The sequence below is a fragment of the Branchiostoma floridae genome, chromosome 15, assembly GCF_000003815.2.
Source record: "Branchiostoma floridae strain S238N-H82 chromosome 15, Bfl_VNyyK, whole genome shotgun sequence".
In the NCBI taxonomy this organism is placed as follows: domain Eukaryota; kingdom Metazoa; phylum Chordata; class Leptocardii; order Amphioxiformes; family Branchiostomatidae; genus Branchiostoma; species Branchiostoma floridae.
In genome coordinates, this window is record NC_049993.1 from 4,782,880 (window position 1) to 4,801,829 (window position 18,950).

The 18,950-nt window shown below is 40.0% G+C and overlaps 2 protein-coding genes across 4 annotated transcripts in view; one reads left to right on the forward strand and one right to left on the reverse strand.

Annotated features, from left to right (window-relative positions):
- LOC118432441 (MAP kinase-interacting serine/threonine-protein kinase 1-like) overlaps positions 1 to 14,812 on the forward strand; it is a 30,262-nt gene extending 15,450 nt beyond the window's left edge. The window contains exons 1-14 of one of the 3 annotated variants that reach the window (XM_035844021.1): positions 1,852 to 1,947; positions 3,479 to 3,535; positions 4,831 to 4,921; positions 7,335 to 7,454; positions 7,577 to 7,674; positions 8,622 to 8,701; positions 8,875 to 8,948; positions 9,110 to 9,214; positions 9,570 to 9,715; positions 10,161 to 10,267; positions 10,418 to 10,508; positions 10,783 to 10,991; positions 11,288 to 11,436; positions 11,915 to 14,812. In XM_035844021.1, the coding sequence (XP_035699914.1) occupies positions 1,885 to 1,947; positions 3,479 to 3,535; positions 4,831 to 4,921; positions 7,335 to 7,454; positions 7,577 to 7,674; positions 8,622 to 8,701; positions 8,875 to 8,948; positions 9,110 to 9,214; positions 9,570 to 9,715; positions 10,161 to 10,267; positions 10,418 to 10,508; positions 10,783 to 10,991; positions 11,288 to 11,436; positions 11,915 to 12,039 (1,515 nt within the window). In that variant the 5' untranslated portion in view covers positions 1,852 to 1,884 and the 3' untranslated portion in view covers positions 12,040 to 14,812. Of the gene's footprint in view, positions 1 to 1,851; positions 1,948 to 2,650; positions 2,956 to 3,478; positions 3,536 to 4,830; positions 4,922 to 7,334; positions 7,455 to 7,576; positions 7,675 to 8,621; positions 8,702 to 8,874; positions 8,949 to 9,109; positions 9,215 to 9,569; positions 9,716 to 10,160; positions 10,268 to 10,417; positions 10,509 to 10,782; positions 10,992 to 11,287; positions 11,437 to 11,914 lie in introns of those variants that run through there. The other 2 variants (XM_035844022.1, XM_035844024.1) reach the window with 2 other exon arrangements.
- Positions 14,339 to 17,773, reverse strand: LOC118432443 (EF-hand calcium-binding domain-containing protein 9-like). The gene is made up of 4 exons (XM_035844027.1): positions 17,508 to 17,773; positions 16,628 to 16,776; positions 15,953 to 16,129; positions 14,339 to 15,595 (listed from the first exon to the last, which is right to left on the reverse strand). The coding sequence occupies exons 1-4, from the start codon at positions 17,638 to 17,640 to the stop codon at positions 15,407 to 15,409; spliced, it is 648 nt and encodes a 215-aa protein (XP_035699920.1). The 5' UTR covers positions 17,641 to 17,773; the 3' UTR covers positions 14,339 to 15,406.
- Between the last annotated feature and the right edge of the window lie 1,177 nt (positions 17,774 to 18,950).

The window sequence follows — 18,950 nt, forward strand, 5'->3', positions numbered from 1 at the left end:
TAGGGCCAGTTCACATTTACATAAAGTTCACATCTTCATACAAGTTGATAAAAACAAATTACAGAGAAAATAAGTAGACATACACATCGGAACATATAAGTACAACTGAAACATGAAAGACAGGTAAATCAAAATCATAAGCCATATATCCGATCCAGGTCAACAGTTTGGGAGGTCAGAGGTCATATTGTGATTGTATAGTTTGATGTGGTTATGTTATAAACCCTTTGTAATAAGGACGCACTTGGGTTGCCTCATGCCTGCCAGGTGACCCGGTCTTTACTGAATAAAACACTGATTTATTTAAACTTAACCCTTTCAATCTTAACATAATAATAAAGTCTATGAAAAGTTCAGGTTGTCTTCTTTTTATTTCTAAAATTGTCAACTAAATGAAAGCTTATTTGATTCTGCTTGCAAGATAGATAGAGAAATGGATATCAAAGTGTTGAGTCTTATGACTTTGCGATAAGGTTCCATTATGTAACATTTGTGGTCTAACTGTAATGTTTGTACTTAAGACTTTGGATGGAACACACCTTCGGACCTTGGATAATCCTAGCCCTTTGTTAGTCTCTACCAGACTCCGGATCGCTGGAAAAATCGTAGAAATGGAACAAATAGAGGAGTAAGCCGGCCAGAGGAATATAACCGGCCAGGGAACAGCACGCGATCTACGGATAGCGAGCTGTTCCCTGGCCCGCCGGTTATATTCCTCTCTATTTGTTCCATTTCTACGGTTTTCCAGCGATCCGGAGTCTGGTAGAGACTAGCCCTTTGTATGGAACACGCCTCTGGGCACACCCCCTTGAGTCTACTGCTTTCTATGTCAGGGTCCTTTCCTTGCAGGCCCCGCCGGAACAAACCGGTTAACGTCAGACTTTACTCTACTTATCTTAATGTAAACATGTCAGTCACAAAGATGAAAGAAGCCGCATCCTGTTGTTAGTGTCGACACCCACGTACACACCCCCAGACACAAGGCTCCTGATTGGTCAATTGTTTAAGACCACGCCATAAAAAAATCAATACTATAGTACAGACAATAGACACATTTGTTTGACTAGCTTCTGCTGCTGGGCAACTTTTGATATACCCTGATACGAACCGTCTACATACAGCTAGCCACCCTTGCATTTACACCAACCAAGAAGGTTTCAATAAAACGTCCTTTGTTCAAGCAAGGAGGTAAAATAAGGGCCTTATTCAACCTCCTTGCATTCTAATTCAACTTCGTGTCCGCAGAATTTACTAACATTCTTTTCTAAGTCTAACCTTTACTTTAGTGCCTGAGTTGTGCTTTACCCGGACTTCAGTGATAGGGGCACTTACTTGATTCTTCTGAAGTTATACAAGCATATCAGGTCTGATCATGTGAGGTTAGTATGACCATGGATGATGTAACTTTAAACTGTCACATGCGTTTTCGGTGATAACATTTATCAAATAGATGTTGTAACGTTAACTGTTGAAAATGATGATTAATCTATGACCCACCACTTTGAAGTGTTTTCAAAAATTTCCCTAAACCTTTGAAGTTAAGAACTCACACAATTACGTCCTACAGGTAATAAAACGTGAGCATTCACTCGTTGAAATACTAGTAATGTGTCCAAGATATGGGTCAACACACGCATTGTCATGCCACCACGTGACTTTGTTGTTATGATCTGACGTCACGGGATTCGAATAGTTCACGAGTGCGCCAGCAAGGGGTGAGAATAAAGTAGAATTTGCAACTACAATAAGTAATAGACGATTATTGAACTTTCTTTCAATTAAATATATTTATTCAGTAAATTTTATGACAAAATGTATAAAATATCGGCAGAAAATCGCAAAATGTATATTTCAAAAATATGTTCATTTTCCACTGTCCCTACAATGGACGAAACCATTCCATCAAAGTCTTCCCAAGAAATGGCAGCTTGCAGCGGCAGCGTACAGGTATGCATTAGAAACGAACCATTTTCTGACTCCCTTATTCGTATACTCAGCCATTTTGTTATGCTACAGATAGCTAAGGAATCCAGGAAGACTGCAAGTATCTCTATGGCAGTGCATCATGCTTCAATGAGGCAGGAGACGAAGTTCAACTCGGCACCAGTCCCTGTGCGGAATGTTTGGGCCGCGGCCGCCATGAATATTTTCCGCTCGCTGTGCCCTGTGTCGTGTTTCAGAGTCGGCTCAACTCTCCATAGCCTAGAGCTGTGCCTAGCCAAACACCCCAGCTGCATGCTGAACACGTTCTCTGGCTTAGAAATCTCATGACTGTCGGAGCGCTTGATCGAATGGTAACCTTATCGAGCATACAAGGGAGATGAATTTTTCCATGGGCCTTTTACGATCTGTTTATCACGTATATGCAGGGCAACAACACCAAGCAAAACACGAAGATGTACCCACGTAGACCCCGCACAGCTACGTGTCCTGTGCTTATAAAAACATCATGTAAACTGCGCCCTGGATGTTTGCAAACCATGTGATATATGAAATATTTCGCCGTGTTTACCTCTGAGTCTGTCTGTATTGGTAACTGATAGGTGTGCTTTGTTTTGATTGGTTGAACCGTTATCGGTGTAGGTCAGTGGTGACGTCAGACGGTGGGCTGTGCCAGGTTTATTTATAAACTCAGTGACAAACTCGTGATTTGGCCACGTACGTGTGTATTATGTAGTGCGGACAGCCCGAGCTAGCAAGTACCAGAGTAGTCAGAGTTCTTCGCCCAGGCAGTCAGCTGCATTTGGCCTCAGTGTGGACGTTGGATAACTTCTAGTTTTGGTGACGGCCTTTTAAGTAAAGGCGCACCGACTTTTGGAGTTGTTGGTTGGACAGCAATTAAGATTGCTTTTAGCAGTTTCCAGAGTTTGCATTGTTTTGCAACGCTTGGAAACGTTAAAGACCACCACAATGTTAGCATTTGAATTTCCGTGTGGAGAGGTCGGCCTTGGAGGGGTAAGTTACTAGTAGCTTGTACATTTGGAAATTCTATTCCAGTGGATTGTTCCTTTTCATAGGATTGTAGATTTTTGTGCAAACTTATGAAAATTTTTACATTTTCTTTTGCTTTTGTTAGCATCTCATGCAACATTGTATGATAACATTATTTTGATATAAGGGGAAAAGATAGTGAGAAAGCAGCAAAGTGTGAAGTATTGAGTTGTTTCAGGCTTTTACACAGAAACTTCTAGAATTTTTACAGGAAGTGTTTATCCACTGCATAATAATACCCACTGCCTCTCTTTCAGGGGATTTCCCTAGGTTTTTTTTCATTGACTATTGATGGTATCTTAGTACTGCCCCAGATACATGTATATGCATGTTGCATACTAGAGTTGCACCAATGAGTCATGGGGCTGGTATATCCCAATTGACTCACTTCCTTTGGATTTACATACTAGATTTAGCTTGAAGGAACAGCAATCTTACCACATGTAGTCTGAGTTGTGAGTGACCATCCCATTTTCTTCCTTTGTAGGTCTCAGGGATCACCTCCAAGCTTGCTGAGCTGAAAACCTTTCATGAAAATTTCAAGGTAATTGCTACTAATTTGTTTTTAGACACTGTGAATGTGTGATGTCTGCATTTTGTCTCTTCTGTATTCAGTCTCAAAGTCATGAAGGCCTTGCAGTCTGAATAGACAATGTTGGGAGGCATTAATCTTCTAACTATTCAAAGTGCTGTACCTATATATTATATTCCATGTATATTAGTCTAGGCTATATGGCAGAGTTTTTTTCTGCTCATGATTGGGTGAGTATTACATCAGCCATGCAGTGTCACCCACCGTGCCATGGCGAGGAAATTACATCATTTCCGAATATAGGAATAAGGATACTACCATGCTGATATTACAGGTTATTTATATTAAATAATGGCATACTGACAAACTTTCCATTAAGGTGCCTTGTTCCTGTTTGTATGTATCTGAAATCTTCAGAAGTGTTGCATCACATTGGAGACCCGTGCAGAAATTAAGATTAAATCTAGCAAAGGGAAAGGAATAGAACTTATCTTAGCAAAGAGAAGTGAGTGTATAAATTAATTGACAGGCTATAGAATGATGTAGTCTTAGTAAGTTACAGTCAAGAATTCAAACCCAGTATGAAAAGTCCATTTTAATGCATAACGTATTACTGTTGCCCTTACATCAGGGTTGGGATAAGCTAATGTTGATCTACAGGCTAATGCCATATAGTGGGACTCTATCACATAGGCCACAGCCCAAAGAACAAACAGTATTGATGAGTTCTATTCAAATCTTTCATGTTCTTCTATTGTAGGAATGATAAGACTACATGTAGCTTGGATTAAAAAAAGTAAAGTAAATTTGTTCAGAATCAGATGTATAGACTTAGTTATCCCAACAGACAAACTATCTTCGGAAGATAAATGTTATTTTTCCTTGCCATCTCCCCAGACTGACGTAGTTTCAGTAATTACACAGTCAATTTAGCCAAATAGTTGCAAAGGTTACAGCGATTACTTCCGCTTGCTTAGCGAATGCTACAAGGAAAATTTATGCTCTGACAGTTTTAGATATTTTATGCTACCAAATGTTCATGAAGCTAGGAAACTGTTTAAGATGGTACAAGGAAAGTACAAAAAAGTCTTTGGAATCATTATCAAGGAAATCACCAGGAGCACGGTAGAAGTCAGCAGAAATTGTCATAATGCTGTCAAGGAAAAAATCATCAGGGTTTTTACACTACTCCTCCATGTGCAACACTATTCATATGAATAAAACTTTAACTCTTACGTTAAGTCGGCTTACAGTGTATGTTCTTGTGATGAAATATCTGTAAGATGTCTTTCTGATGTTCCCTGTAGCTGAACACATCCTCAGCAATGCCGGAGCGTATCGATGAGAAGAGACCAGCAAGACCAACGACGCTGGACACGGGACACAATCTCAGGAAAGGTACGACCATTCAGACTTCAGCAACAGTTTTTTGATCAACCTTGAAACAGCTATGTTGCTCTCAAGTAGAAGCCAGATTTCTTTCAGTTTGATGAGTAATAGTAGTACCGTTAAAAGATCGCAACGATTTTCTTTCATACTGAAAATGTATAGTTAAGTAAAGGAAGGTACAATGTAGCTTATTCTAGATAAGGGGTGTGTTTTTTGTTATGATGTTTGGAACTTGGCTGGTTCTCTTTTTGTAATAACAAATTCATGACATAGGCAACAGGCCAACAATTCTAAGAAATGCTCTGGCCTGAGTCCAGTATTGGTGGAATGGAGCCTCTTGCACTGGCAGTCCTGTTTATCAGTCCATTGGGACATTGCCAGATCATGCGCAGATATCAATACAGCCAGCATTCACCTTCTTTTAACAGTCTGTTCCAGTGGAAACTGGAATTTTCTATAGAGTTATGAGCGCCTTTGACAAATTTAGAAACAAAATGTTGCATATTTATGTATGTATTATCCATTTTAAAGATTCTACTGCTTTGTAGATTGTATATAACTTAAGCCAGTGGCCCGTGTAACATTTGGGGTAACTTTGTAGCAAGCCTGATCCTGACATGACAATCCCGTCCCTATTTGCAAGCCACATGTATATTGAAAGATTCTGGGATGGTAACTAAAGGCAGAATGTATTGCTGCCCAGATTACAAGCATTCAATAAACATAGATTTGTCTCCAGACCGACAGCTTTGAAGGAGATCATTAGCACATTATATCTTTTATTTCTGTGTTTCAGGATAGTGGTAGCTTGGTTGAACTTGAAACACACATCGATTGTTACTGGCAAATACAATGGTGTACTTTGTGAATTTTAGTGCTGTCACTTGTAACCCTTCTCACGTTGCTCTGTAAAAACCTGACACACGTTGAAGCAACACGTGAGAACTAACTGCCATATAACTATTTTTGGATCAATGCAAACACCAAGATATAGTGTAATTCTATTCTAAGAAGTGTTTGAAAAGAGCAGGTGGTGAGGAAGCACCTCCAGGAGGTGTATTCCCATCCTTGAGTTGTCACATTGTGCAGCCATGTGATATACATGGTCGTTAATAAGTTATCACGTTGCTAAGCCAGGTGACACGGATGAATGATTATGTGGTAAAGTACATACGGATCTAAAGTCTATGTGTACTCAAGAACACCATAAAGACGTCACGAGAGCAGCGAAGACGTGACTCACATGTAGGGACATGTGTTTGTTGTAGAATAATCCAGGCTAGAGGCTAGCTAGAGGCTGCCTTGGCCTTAACCACTGAAGGTTGAAATGCAAGTGAAATGTTAAATTTAATTACTTCTGAAGTGATGAGGGATAGATTATAGGAAGATCTCGTTTTTCCCTTTCTTTTTATTAGTACTAGTAGTATGTTGCAAATGAAAATCCTTTTCTAAATAGAACAAAGTCAAGCACCTCAAGTTTTTTTTTATGAAAGCCAATCTGGAGTTCAAGTCAGTTAGAAAGACATGTAAACATGACTACGCCAGTTACCCTGGGGTAACCTGTTTTGTGTTTGTTATTGGCGCAGAATAAGTATTCCAGCTCACGTTTCACCCGGGTGGCCTCAGATTAAGTTTGCCCTTAAGATGACATCTTCAGTGCTGTCACAGGCCAAGGATTTGGCCTTTTGCCATAATATATGGCGCAGACAACATTAGAGTCTCAGACTCCTTGTAACTTCTTATGAAAAAGAAGGACGTCACAAAATAAACTGGGTACAAATACAAGATATTTGATATACACATGAACTTAAGCATATATGTATGAGCAGATATCGTTTCAACTGATGCCCAATGCTTTTTGTAAGATATGGTGCTTAAGGTCACTGTAGGAAGAACCTGGCAGTCACAGTAGTACCAATACTAGTACAACATGTAAACCAAACGTAAAGTCAAGGACAGACATTTTTGACAGTTGGTCAGAGTCCCAGATATGATGGAAAATATTTTAGAGCACAGCAGAAAATAGGTTGGTATTCAGGCCAAAGTTTGGACTAGCTCTGAGCACATCTCATTAAAACAGTCAGGTGACTAGAGTCAGGTGGCATATGTACCAAATGTAAATACTTTCAGAACTGTGGGCAACATAGCACTCCTTTGGGTAGAAAACATGAGGAAAGTACAATGTACATTGGATATGCCAACTCTAGCGCATTAAATGCAAGATTTTACTTTATCTCTCATTCATCACAGGCTTAGAATAGTTAAGATTTGGGAACAATTATATAGAAAGCTTTTCAGTGGGTCATGAAGTGCACATCAGAAAATGAAAAGATGGCCTTGCCCCTATTTTGTGAGACGACTGCTTTGCAGTATACATTAAGCAGTTGCTAACTAGTAGACGTTGTCTCCTGTGCTCCATCAGAAACTACTGCCACACAGCCCATGTTGATCCAAGGGAAGGACACCTCTACAGCCAAGCGCCAAAGAAGAAACAAGAAGAAACGCACAAGGGCATCAGATAGCTTCAGTGGCAGATTCAAAGGTGAGAACAATAGGGATGTCTGCATTTATCACTTTCATCATGTATTGTTATGGCTTTTTTCATTCAGTTTGAAAAAGAAGGCAGGAAATCCTGACATTTGTTACCATCCTCCCACTCTATAGACATGTACCATCTGAAGGATGACATCTTGGGAGATGGTGCACACGCCCGTGTCCAGACATGCCTCCACCTCCTGACTGGGAAAGAGTTCGCTGCAAAGGTACAGTATCACGTGTACTACCTGACTTTACTCTTCACTCACTTACTCACTCACTCCTTCACATCTTCCACTGGGTGTTCTGTAGTCTCTTTTGACAAGTTCATTTATAGTATGTAGCTAAAAATGTCAGCCCAATAAGTAAAGGAAGTGCAGTGAGAAGTCACTGTAACTGTGTGTGTGTAAGACTACATCAAAGTCGCTTGTTAACAAAAGTAACAGAAGACATCTAAGTACAAATTTGTTCCTGTATCAGTGCGTACTTGCATGATTACATCACTGGAAATGTACTAGTATGCTGGGACATGACCTAGCATAAATTTAGAAAATGATTGCCCCTATCTTACCCAGGCCTTGCATAACTCTGTCTGCAAGAGTCATTTTACATAGATCGGCAAGTGGTAAGCCTGGGTAACATGTAGGGGCAATCATAGTCTAATTTTAGGGTAGGTCATGTCCCAGCATTCTAGTACATTTCCAGTGATGTAATCATGATGCTTTCAATTCCGTACATGGTTCCACAGTCATGTGTCTGCTACAATTCACCCTGAACCTTCGCCCTTGTCTGGAACGTAAACAAAATAGTTTTCATTACATAAGATCTCTGGTAGATCATTGATTAGATTACAAAGAAATTCACTCAAAATATTGGTAGTGGCTATCAAATTTTGTAGGCTACTGAATAGCAGTTTAGTAGACATACATTGAAATGTGTCAATGTACTAAGCAGAACCAAATACCATATTGAATTGACAGCTGTTGATTTTATGTCTGCAATGCTTTAGTCAGTCTATGTCTCTGACTAAGGGAACTCTGTGTTGGTATCATAGCTCTTCCACATCATAAATTCAGAGCTTCTTACAACAGGATTTTGAATTTAAAGCTGCACTAGAAACTGATAACAATATTTGTTGCTTCCAAAACTAAAAATCATCCCTCTGTTTGTACAGATCATCGAGAAAAGACCAGGCTACACAAGATCACGGGTCTTCAAGGAGGTGGAAACCCTGTACCAGTGCCAGGGACATAAGTAAGCATAGCTCCACATTTCATGCCTCTGATCCAAAGTAAATAAAGTTGCATCTATGTATGACCTCTAGAATGTTGATTTTTAATCAAGTTTTGTTTTGGTTTGTGAGAATTGTCTGTGGATGTAATTTTGTTTTTGAATGAATTGATTTCTGACATTTCTTCTTTTCTTAGTAACATCATCGAGCTAATTGAGTTCTTTGAGGAGGAGGACAGATTCATCCTTGTGTTCGAAAAGCTGAGAGGAGGTGAGGTCCAGTAAATATACTAATTTACTTGGTTTTCTTCCATTTATCTGTGCTGATAGAAGCTATAAAAACATGCAGTGTAAGAAGACTCTTTTTGTGAGATGGAAATCAAAAGTAGGAACAGCAGTTGAGAAATCATCATTTTTGCTGCTATTTTTTAGGACAACTTCTGGATCATATCCAGAGAAAACAGCACTTTGACGAGCGGGAAGCAGCATACGTCACAAGGGACATTGCCAGTGCCCTAAACTACCTCCATTCTAAAGGTAAGGCCAACATCCATCATCTTAAAATATTTCTCAAGAGGGGAAACATTCTTTCTTTGTGTCTTCCTCTAATACAGTGGAGATTTTAACAGTCTGTCTGAAAAATATAACATAGTAAAGACACCATAGCATCTTCTTCGATTTACTTGTAGAACTTCACTACAACGGTTGAAAAAGAAAAGTTAAAAGGTGATATGATGATTTTGAATTTACAGTGTCTTTCAGCTTCATAATGAACAGTGTGATGTATTTTTCTTCCCACAATGGTCGGTCCTTTCTAAAGCTGCTTTTGTTTCTGGCTCCACTGTAGAAGACCACACTGACCCATCACTTCTCTCTGTCCCCTCCTTACCAGGCATTGCCCATCGTGACCTGAAGCCCGAGAACATCTTGTGTGTGCTGGAAGACGAAGTGTCGCCCGTCAAGATCTGTGACTTTGACCTCGGCAGTGGCATCTCCTACAGCGACACCCCAGTCACAACTCCTGACCTGTACACACCAGTAAGTCTATATGCAACTGTTACAGCACCACGGCTGTCTGTGGCTTTGAATTTTTTCCATACCACTATTTCATTGCAGCCCATGTTGCTGATTTTCCTTGAATATGTCATTTTAAGCCAGGGAAAATACATTTTCAACAGTTTCATGTTATAAGATTTTGGGGACGGTTAGTTGAATTTTTTTCTGTCCCAACATCCAAATTTCCATCTGGGACAGGTGCTGGAGAGAGCCCTGAGCACCACATTGATAATTGGGTCTTAAACTGAAAGTAGAAGATTGTTACCTATTCTAATGGACAATGTACAGTAAAATATACAACAGGAGCATGTTTTCAACACAGGAATTTTTCATTTAGATTGTTACATCTTTTGTAGCCTAATAGAGATATTCAAGTCTCTGTCTAGATGTAACAGAATGATATATTTTGCTTGTGTGACTTTTACAGGTGGGGTCAGCAGAGTACATGGCACCAGAAGTGGTGGAAACATTCAACAACGACGCAGCCTCTGTGTACGACAAGCGCTGTGACATGTGGAGCCTGGGGGTCATTGTGTAAGCAGAGTTGGAATTACTTTGCAAAACCATATTTACACCATAGACATCCTTAGTTTGTGGAAGATGTATTTTTTTCCTCTGGCTTTTCATGTTCATGCTTTATGTTGTAAATAGCAGTGTTTTGATGTCATTTTCTTCTGAATACAGATACATCATGTTAAGTGGGAGACCTCCGTTCTATGGGCAGTGTGGTAGTGACTGTGGCTGGGAGAAGGGAGAGGCCTGTATGGCTTGTCAGGTAAGCTATGTGGCATACATTTTTCTGTTGTGTGTTAGCATTGAAAAGATGTAATCAATTCTAAGTCTTACATTTCATCTTGTTGCCAATTGTATACATCAAGATTTGCATCTGTTATTTGGTTTCTGTTTCCTTGATATTTGGCTGTAAAGATTATTTGAGTTTCATTTGAAGCTAAAGATTATTTTGACATCTAAACACTAAAGCACAAGTGTGTGTATCTGATATTTCGTATGAGTTGTACTGATGCCCCCCTCCCCCCTGTGCCCTACAGAACATGTTGTTTGAGCGGATAGGACAGGGTCACTATGAGTTCCCTGACCCTGAGTGGAACCACATCTCTGACCAGGCTAAGGACCTGATCTCCCACCTGCTGGTGAAGGAAGCCAAGTCTCGCTACAGCGCCTCCCAGGTGCTGAACCACCCATGGGTCGTAGGAGATGCCCCCAAGCTGCCGCTACCAACTCCTGTACTCCTGAAGAGGTATATACCATGTCCTAGATTTGTTACTGTGGTTGAAGTGCTGTTGGCTGGATGGGAATTTTTACATGGACATGTATTAACACAGGTCACTTTAGATTGGGAATAGAAGTGGGGAAGAAACAGAAACAGAAATAAGAAAGGAAAAAAAAGCTAACCCAAATCTGACTTTAGAATAAAACTATTTAACTTGATGGAAAAGTTTAACTACTTTCCAATACAAAGGTTTGACTCCTTTGAAGACTTTATAAAGCTGATGTAAAACAACAAAGCTTATGTTATTTGGATCTGCCCTGCAGGAACTCCAGTGCTCGTGACCTGACACAATTTGCTGCCGAGGCCGTGGCCTTCAACCGCATGATGTCACTCTCGTTCCACCAGGAGACCGCGGAGGAGGCGTCGCCAGGAACCAGCACGGGAACTGTCGTCTGCAAGCTGTCACCTCCCGGTAAGGGCAGGTCATTTCACACCCCCGGCTTCACGTTTGCCTTACAAAGCTCTGATGCAGGGTTCTAGCCAGCATCTGTTCTTCTGACGGAATCTTGCAAAAATTTGCCCATTCCGTACTCTGTGAGACTCTTGACGGACAAAAATCGCCATGGAGACATATTAAAGATATGAAATTTTGCAAAGATCTTCAGAAATTGAGCACAGAGGCCATTGAACCAAGCTGAGTTTACTCTACTAGCAAATTTTCCTATCAAAATGCAGGAATAGGGCCATTGCATGGAAGCCTCTCAGAGGATTTCCATTCAAAATCCAGGGGACGGAAAAAGTTTCAGGCTGGCTAGAACACTGCACTCTGAGGTGTTTGTTTAAAGCTCTGTTTTGAATAGACTAGTACTCAGATACTTATCAGATTTCTGTTGTCAAGAGTTGTAGTGATTTTGGTCGTGTTAAAGCTTGGAAAATGTCTTTTCTTACAGGGGAGTCTGCCTTGGCTCAGAGACGGAAACAGTCACAAACACGCAACAGAAGCCAGGACTCCCAGGGGGAGGCAGCAGAGCCATCATCATCACCGCCTGACCAATCTTGTGACAGGAAGACTTGAAGTGGCTTCCATCCCCTTTTTCAACATTTAGGGGTATTTTAAAGTTTAAAATTGTGATTTTTATTTGAATACTTCAGTGCAAATAATGGTTATTGTATGACGTGAGAACACGGCAATCATGTGAAGCTCCTAGAGCTTGAGATTACTTCCAAGGGGCCAATGAAGACAAAAGTGAACAGCCTGGTACCTAGAGCTTGCTGGGCTTTGGTTCTCAAGTGTTCAGGAAAGATTTTATGCTTCCTATTTAGGAGGACAATAGATTGACAAGAACCAGAGAAAGATTTTTGTAGTGTGTATCTGTTTGTGTCACTCATCAAGGGGAAATGTTTTGATGGAGGGGTGATGACAAATATCTTATCAATGACAAACATTCCTGGGTTCTGTCAACCAAAGTCAGGCAACCCCAACAAGGCTGGGATTCAGCAAATGAACGCTCCTGTATGAAAACTTATTTTTTATGATCAAAGTTAGTACAACAAGGAACACAAAAGATTCTGATAAATGTTACTTGTAGGATATATATTGATTACAGAGTTTTATCTTGCTCTTGAATATCAACATTAGGGGATACAAGGCCATTGTTTTAAGTGAGATTTTGGCCAGTAAAAGACTTTAAGATTATTATATAAGGGACTTGAGACCTATATCAGACAAGTCACTGGCAAACAATCCATTTAGAACAGGAGAAAATGACTCAGTAACCTTTTACCATTGAGTTAGTTTCCAACATGGCTGCTTCCCTTGGACCAAAATGGTTACTGGCTCAAGGTCAAATGTGTCAGCAAGGATAAAGCCAATATGGAGATATGTCATGACAATAGAGACGTGCAATAATACCCCCAGTGGTATGGAGTTGTTAATCTAGAAAAGATGTGTGTAAACCCTTGAAACTTGTGAAAAGTACATAAGAAGTGATTCTTCTTTGAGACATGCTTTCTATAAATATGGAAACATGATGCCCACATTTTCTTATAATAACCAAGACTTCTCAGGACTTTATAGAAATACCCTTTTGATTTGTATTCATGTTGCTATGCAAGGACAAGATGTGACTATTGTCACATTTCTGTGAACTGCACTGTGGTGACAATATTCTCTTCAAAGTGAGACAAGGCACACATTCTGTGTCCCAATTCTTTTATAGAGCTCAGTGGCTTGTGTGTAACTCAGAAGATACTAGAGACTGGTCCGTTTGTTGGTGAGTCGGGTGAGTTGGAGGTGGAGAATTTGTAAGTGAAAATGTGTACGACTAAGCAGTTAAGTTGTCTTCAGGGCCAAAACCAAAACTTTTTCCCAAGAGGTTTGTTTATGTTTTGCCCAGAAAAGCCAGAAGAATGGTTCGCACTAATACTTGTGTGTTACTGCAGTTTGTTGACCAGTCTTCAGAATCTTTAGAGTTACAACATGAGCTCAAAGCTCTTTAGGATCACCCTTGTAATGATTACAAAAAAAAAGCACATGTGCCATCAAGAAATTACAACAAATTGTACATTTAGTTACTTCAGGCAAAGCACCGATAGCCAAACACTGATATTCCTTTTCAAATCGAGCAGCATTATTAGAGATATGCTGTCACTGGAATAGAATGCATGATATCTGCAAAGTCCCTGAAACAAAATTATGATTTAACTGATCAACAAAATTCAACATTGTATTCAGGTTTACAAAGGATATCATCATCTAAATAATAGATATCAAAAGTATGTGTTCCAAAAGGCTTTATTTATCTCAATGTATTAGGGAAAGGAAAGAGTTTAGATTGATGAAAAAAGTACATGTTAATTCATTGTCAAAGTCATTGCATTTTTATTGTATGTGTCATGCTATATTTGAAATGGATGGATTTTATCATAATACAAATACAAATGTATTTCGAGGGATTCCAAACAGTGTTATTACCCAACAGTTTGAGCAAAATGATGGTGAAATGTGCTGAATGTAAAAAGTGTGTATTGTCTCTACACATGTGCATATCCACCAATGTACGTGTAAGGCTGTGTTACAAACGTAACGTTACCTGCAGAGCATTTCAATATATGAGGGTGCTTATGACGGATGGAAATTTGATGGCAAAATTGATATGTTTTCCATAGCTGATATATTCTTAAGTTGCTTCCTTGACTTTTAAAACAGATGTGTAAGGATCTTCCATTTGTAAAGTGTTGCATAATAGATGTGGTAGTTTTAATCTTCCAAATGAGTTTGAAGTCCTGTTTTAACCTTTGTGATTAAGTACATGGTGAAACAAGTGTACCCAGTTAATGACTTTCCAAAGGTGGAGCATTGAGGTGCAGAATTGTTTTTTCTTTTTGCGAATGAAATTACTACGACTTTCTGTATTGTGATCTTGGTGCTCATGATCAGATTTTGTCCAATTTTTGTAAAGCCAAGCCACCCACTGCCTGCTTTTGGGACTGTCCCATTCAAATATCTTATGATGGGTGGTCAGGAATAGCCATTCAATGTTGAGTAGAATCAACCTGACCACCCCATGTACATTTTGAATGGAGTATTCCTTTGGTACATGTTTTTGTCTATAACTATGTGAAGGAAGCACTTAAACATGAGATTCTATGTGCCATTTTGTATACAGCTTTAGGGTAAACGTATTGTGCAGTTTTAAAGGTATATGTTGTAACAAACAGCTCCTGCCATGTTGACTCGCACAAGATAACACCTTCTAATTGGTCATAGTTGTAAATGAACTGAAAGGAGATACTTGCTAAACCTATCAGAGCATAGATAACAAGTTGTTAGAACATTTTTACCTCTTGAATTTTAAACGCTGCAAATCATTTGTCAAAATGGCAAGGAAGATGTTTAGAACAATATGTACAACAGTCTATGTATTACGTTTGGCTTCTGAAAGCTGGGTGAGATTTTATCCTGTGCACATTTATTTTTATACGACGTGGCAATACTGTTGAGAGTTGTATATGCCTGAGGTACTGATTCTTCCCAGAGACTGTCATGAACAAATGCTGGGCACCACAATTGGTGCCGCACCCGTCATGACTTCTACAAGAAAATAAACAACTGAAAAGGTAACCTCAAAAAGTATGGTGTTTGTTGTTTATTTGTGAGACATCTTACAGGTAGAATTTACAACATATAGAGGTCTTAACTTTGTGGCAAACATTGTGGCCCTATGGTACTGGAAAATATGTGACTGCAACAGATATATATGTTATGTAAGTACTACATTGGTTCAAGCTCATGGAGACGAGCTATAGGTTTATGAGATGACTGCCATTCGAAAATACATTATTAAATGGAAGGAAATAGAAAATGCATTAATTCTATGTAACTTTGGATGGATCACGCGATCCGTAATATACCAGCATACCCCTGTCCTAGGACACATCAGTCATAGAATGACGCAATAAGCTATGATGCCAACTTCTTGATATTTTTCTTGTAGCTCTTTTTTCCTCGCCTCTTTTTGCAAAGCCTTTTCCCGCATCTCTTCAGCTTTCTCTAACATCTCCTTCTCGAGCTGCTGTTGTTTATCTATACAAGCCATGGCGAACAGGCGGAACTCCCGGTAGTCCAGTTCCTATGGAATCCGTATGATAAAAACATAAACAATTTTATACTGCAATTAAGGGGGTAGGGGTGAAGTAAGCTTTTAGCTGGATCTGTGGTGTCGCAAAAGTTCACAAGAATGCAGAGAGGGTGAGGTATTACGTACGTAAGGTCAGGAGATGGTATCTTGTGTACACCTTTCATTCCAATCTACACTATGCATGTGCACACACATACGCACACACATGGGCAAGCACACACACATGCACACTCACACGCATACAAACACAGATGCGCGCACAGATACACACATACACGCGTACAAACACAAACACGCACACCGGCAAACACTCGTAGTTACACCACTTATGGGAACAAGCCAAGTTACCTGGTCTCCAGAGATGTCGAACTCATAAAAGATTTCGTTCATGGCTCTTTTCTTGAAGTCAAAGAGGTAAGTGAGCGCCTTGAACTCGTCCGGAGTGATGGTGTTACTCCCGTCCAGGTCGATCAGTCCAAATATGGTCCTACAGTGGCGGTAGATGAACTGCTTCTCTACGTGGTCCTGTGGAAACAATGCCATTTTCACATAATGTCATTTTCATTTAACAATAAGTATTGTTGTAATTCTTTTAGAGATATATTTGTTGTTTTCTTCAGTCCTCACATAACTTTCATGCCTGTTTGGATGATGGCAATAACATCGATCACTTTCCGCTTTACATAGTTTTCAGCACTAAGGACAGATCCATTTGCTTGTATGCGTATAGACGTCTCTTTCTCTACCCCATTGTCTTTCCTCTTGTCTCCGCCAGTTTCTGCTCCTTGTGTCCACGTGTGTGTGTGTGTGTGTGTGTGTGTGTGTGTGTGTGTGTGTGTGTGTGTGTGTGTGTGTGTGTGTGTGTGTGTGTGTTTGCGTTTTCCGAATTGTCTAGGACCGCGTTTCACTTGCACATTGCCCTTATGCCTATAGCTTACACCATAAGACCAGATAAGACCGAAGCCTTCCATGTTCCCAGCAAACCCTCCCCAAAGGTTATCACTAAGAGGATTGGAAACACACCTGCACGGCGATGAGGACGCAGATGAGGATGAAGAACTCGGAAAACTCCAGCTGGCCGGACCCGTCCACGTCCAACATGTCGAACAGCTGGTAAATCTCGTCCTTCTTCAGGTCGGTGACCAGCCGCATGAAACAGTACACCTGGACGTCTGGTTCGTGTGTAGAAGAGCATTGAAAAGTGTAAGTTCTAACCCCAAAAAACTAAAGGTCCAAGTTTTCAATACCCCTGTGGATCCGATTTTGCTGTACAGTGCAGAAACCGGGACATTAGCAACTTTCCAACTCCAAAACAGATTAGATGGGACCTACACAATGTTACTTCGCAGAGCACAGAATATATCTTAGACTCAACATGCTACCAAAATGCTACTCTGGTACTCTTAAATCATTCATGGGAGTCTCCCACGTCTATCTCAGAAGCTCACTCACCGACGGGTAAAATTTGCGGGACGTTGCTGTCGAGCCAAGCAGGAGATAAAATTTGTTTCGTCCGTTCTCCGAATGAGTCCGAGTGGTGAAACCGAGATGTTTGACTTTTACAGACACTTTAACTAGAGACTCTGGTATTGACTTTTAGAACTTAGAAAAAGCAATGTTAGATAGGGCTGTATGGAGTGAAGTATGTACTAGCCTGGTCCCAGCCTCTGATCGATCGATATTGTCTGTATGTATGTAAGATATAACATTATCATTAGCAAAGAAGTGAGCTTACTTTTCAACGCCCTAGCCTCTAGCTTGCTACTAAGGTTACCGACTCGATCAAGTTCTAAAATGCTTACTAGTATTTGTCGTGCTGCTGACTCATTTCTGCTTTAACATACCGCAGCGATGAAGAGTTATCTACTTTATGCTTATTGATAAAAATGGTTCAGTGATCTACCATTTAGTGAGCTGTCCCCGTGGATGTCCAGCAGGCTGAAGTAAGTTTGGAAGATCTTGACGTGTCTAACCGTTAACAGACAATACGTCTTGTCCAGGTGCATCAGGGATAGCAGTTTAGACCGAACTCGCATGGTGGCGTAGTTGATTTTTTTAATTCAGAATCTATCTGATGTTGTATAACAAGGGACTGGTGAAGTAACGAAATGGCTGTGCGATACTTGAGTTTCCTTATATAACGTAACCTGTATCTTAGTAACGACACGCGTGCTGGAACATAACTCTGTTCTAGAATGGTAAGTGTTCTGTTGTGCTGTGTCATAGCTATCATGTTCATGTTGCGTTGCTATTGTATTGTGCCGTGCCCGTGTTGTGTTGCAGTTGTGTTGGTGTTTTGTTGTGTCGTGTTGGTGTTGTGTTGTTACGTTACGTTACGTTGCGCTCTTGAAAGGGCAATTCCTTTGATAACGTCCAGGTGAATGTTAATAGCTTTTATATATATTTCGTAACAGCAAAAAAAAATTACTCAAAGAATTTCATGCAGACCTTGACCACATTTATTTCACGACTTGGAAGTTTCACGACTTGTACCACGTAAGATCTAGTGATGTCTTTGAACATGGAATAAAGAATCAAGCAAGTAACTTCGTACAATTTGAGATGACAAACTCACCAACCGCCAGGCAACTTCAAGGGAAAAATTGAACAGCAGAAGTAAATGTTTTCGTGTTACTAATACGTAATTTAGAAACCCATAATCATTTATATTTTATCTGCTTTGTCCATATCATATCATACAAGGAACTGTGTTTGTCAATACGTGAACACGAGACAAAATCTCATCGATCAAGAATGTACCACTGCGCTAGTTTTTCCCACAGATATCAAACAACGAACTTTTGTTCTTTAATACAGAATTCCTGGTAAAGTATACATCATTATTACACAAGATAGCAAGCCACATCTATTTATATGTACAACATAAGTGCCATATATAATACCAATGCAGTCGACTTGGAACCCGACTTTGTCAAAAGTGTTCACTGAGTCAGTGATGTACAAACTTCACGTGCACATATTCTTACGAGAGTTTGATTCAAGTGGTTATACTTTTCTTACTTAGGTAAATGAATTTTAAAGATAAAACGTGTCAGTCAAACGACACCGAAAAAATCTGAGGTTTCACACAGTGAAGAGCAATACCACATATTTACGTCATTTAAGCTAGTCTACTGAACGTCGAGTCCCTATTAAAAGTACGGCATCCCCCTTCAACTGTCTACATGTGTTCTATCATACCTAAATGTAACCATCATCACTTATCAAACGACTAAACAAGTTGGAGCTGTCCATGGGCATTCATAATCCTGACATATGTCATAAAGTCCACGCGTGATCACACTTGCAGGCCTACGTCATCAAATACTACGTCATTCAAAGGCCG

Coding starts and splice junctions, on each gene's coding strand:
- LOC118432443 (XM_035844027.1), bottom strand. CDS start 17,640: ATGCGAGTTCGGTCTAAACTGCTATCCCTGATGCACCTGGACAAGACG. Junction 16,777..17,507: donor CGGGGACAGCTCACTAAATG/GTAGATCACTGA, acceptor CACACGAACCAG/ACGTCCAGGTGTACTGTTTC. Junction 15,596..15,952: donor TCGACATCTCTGGAGACCAG/GTAACTTGGCTT, acceptor CGGATTCCATAG/GAACTGGACTACCGGGAGTT.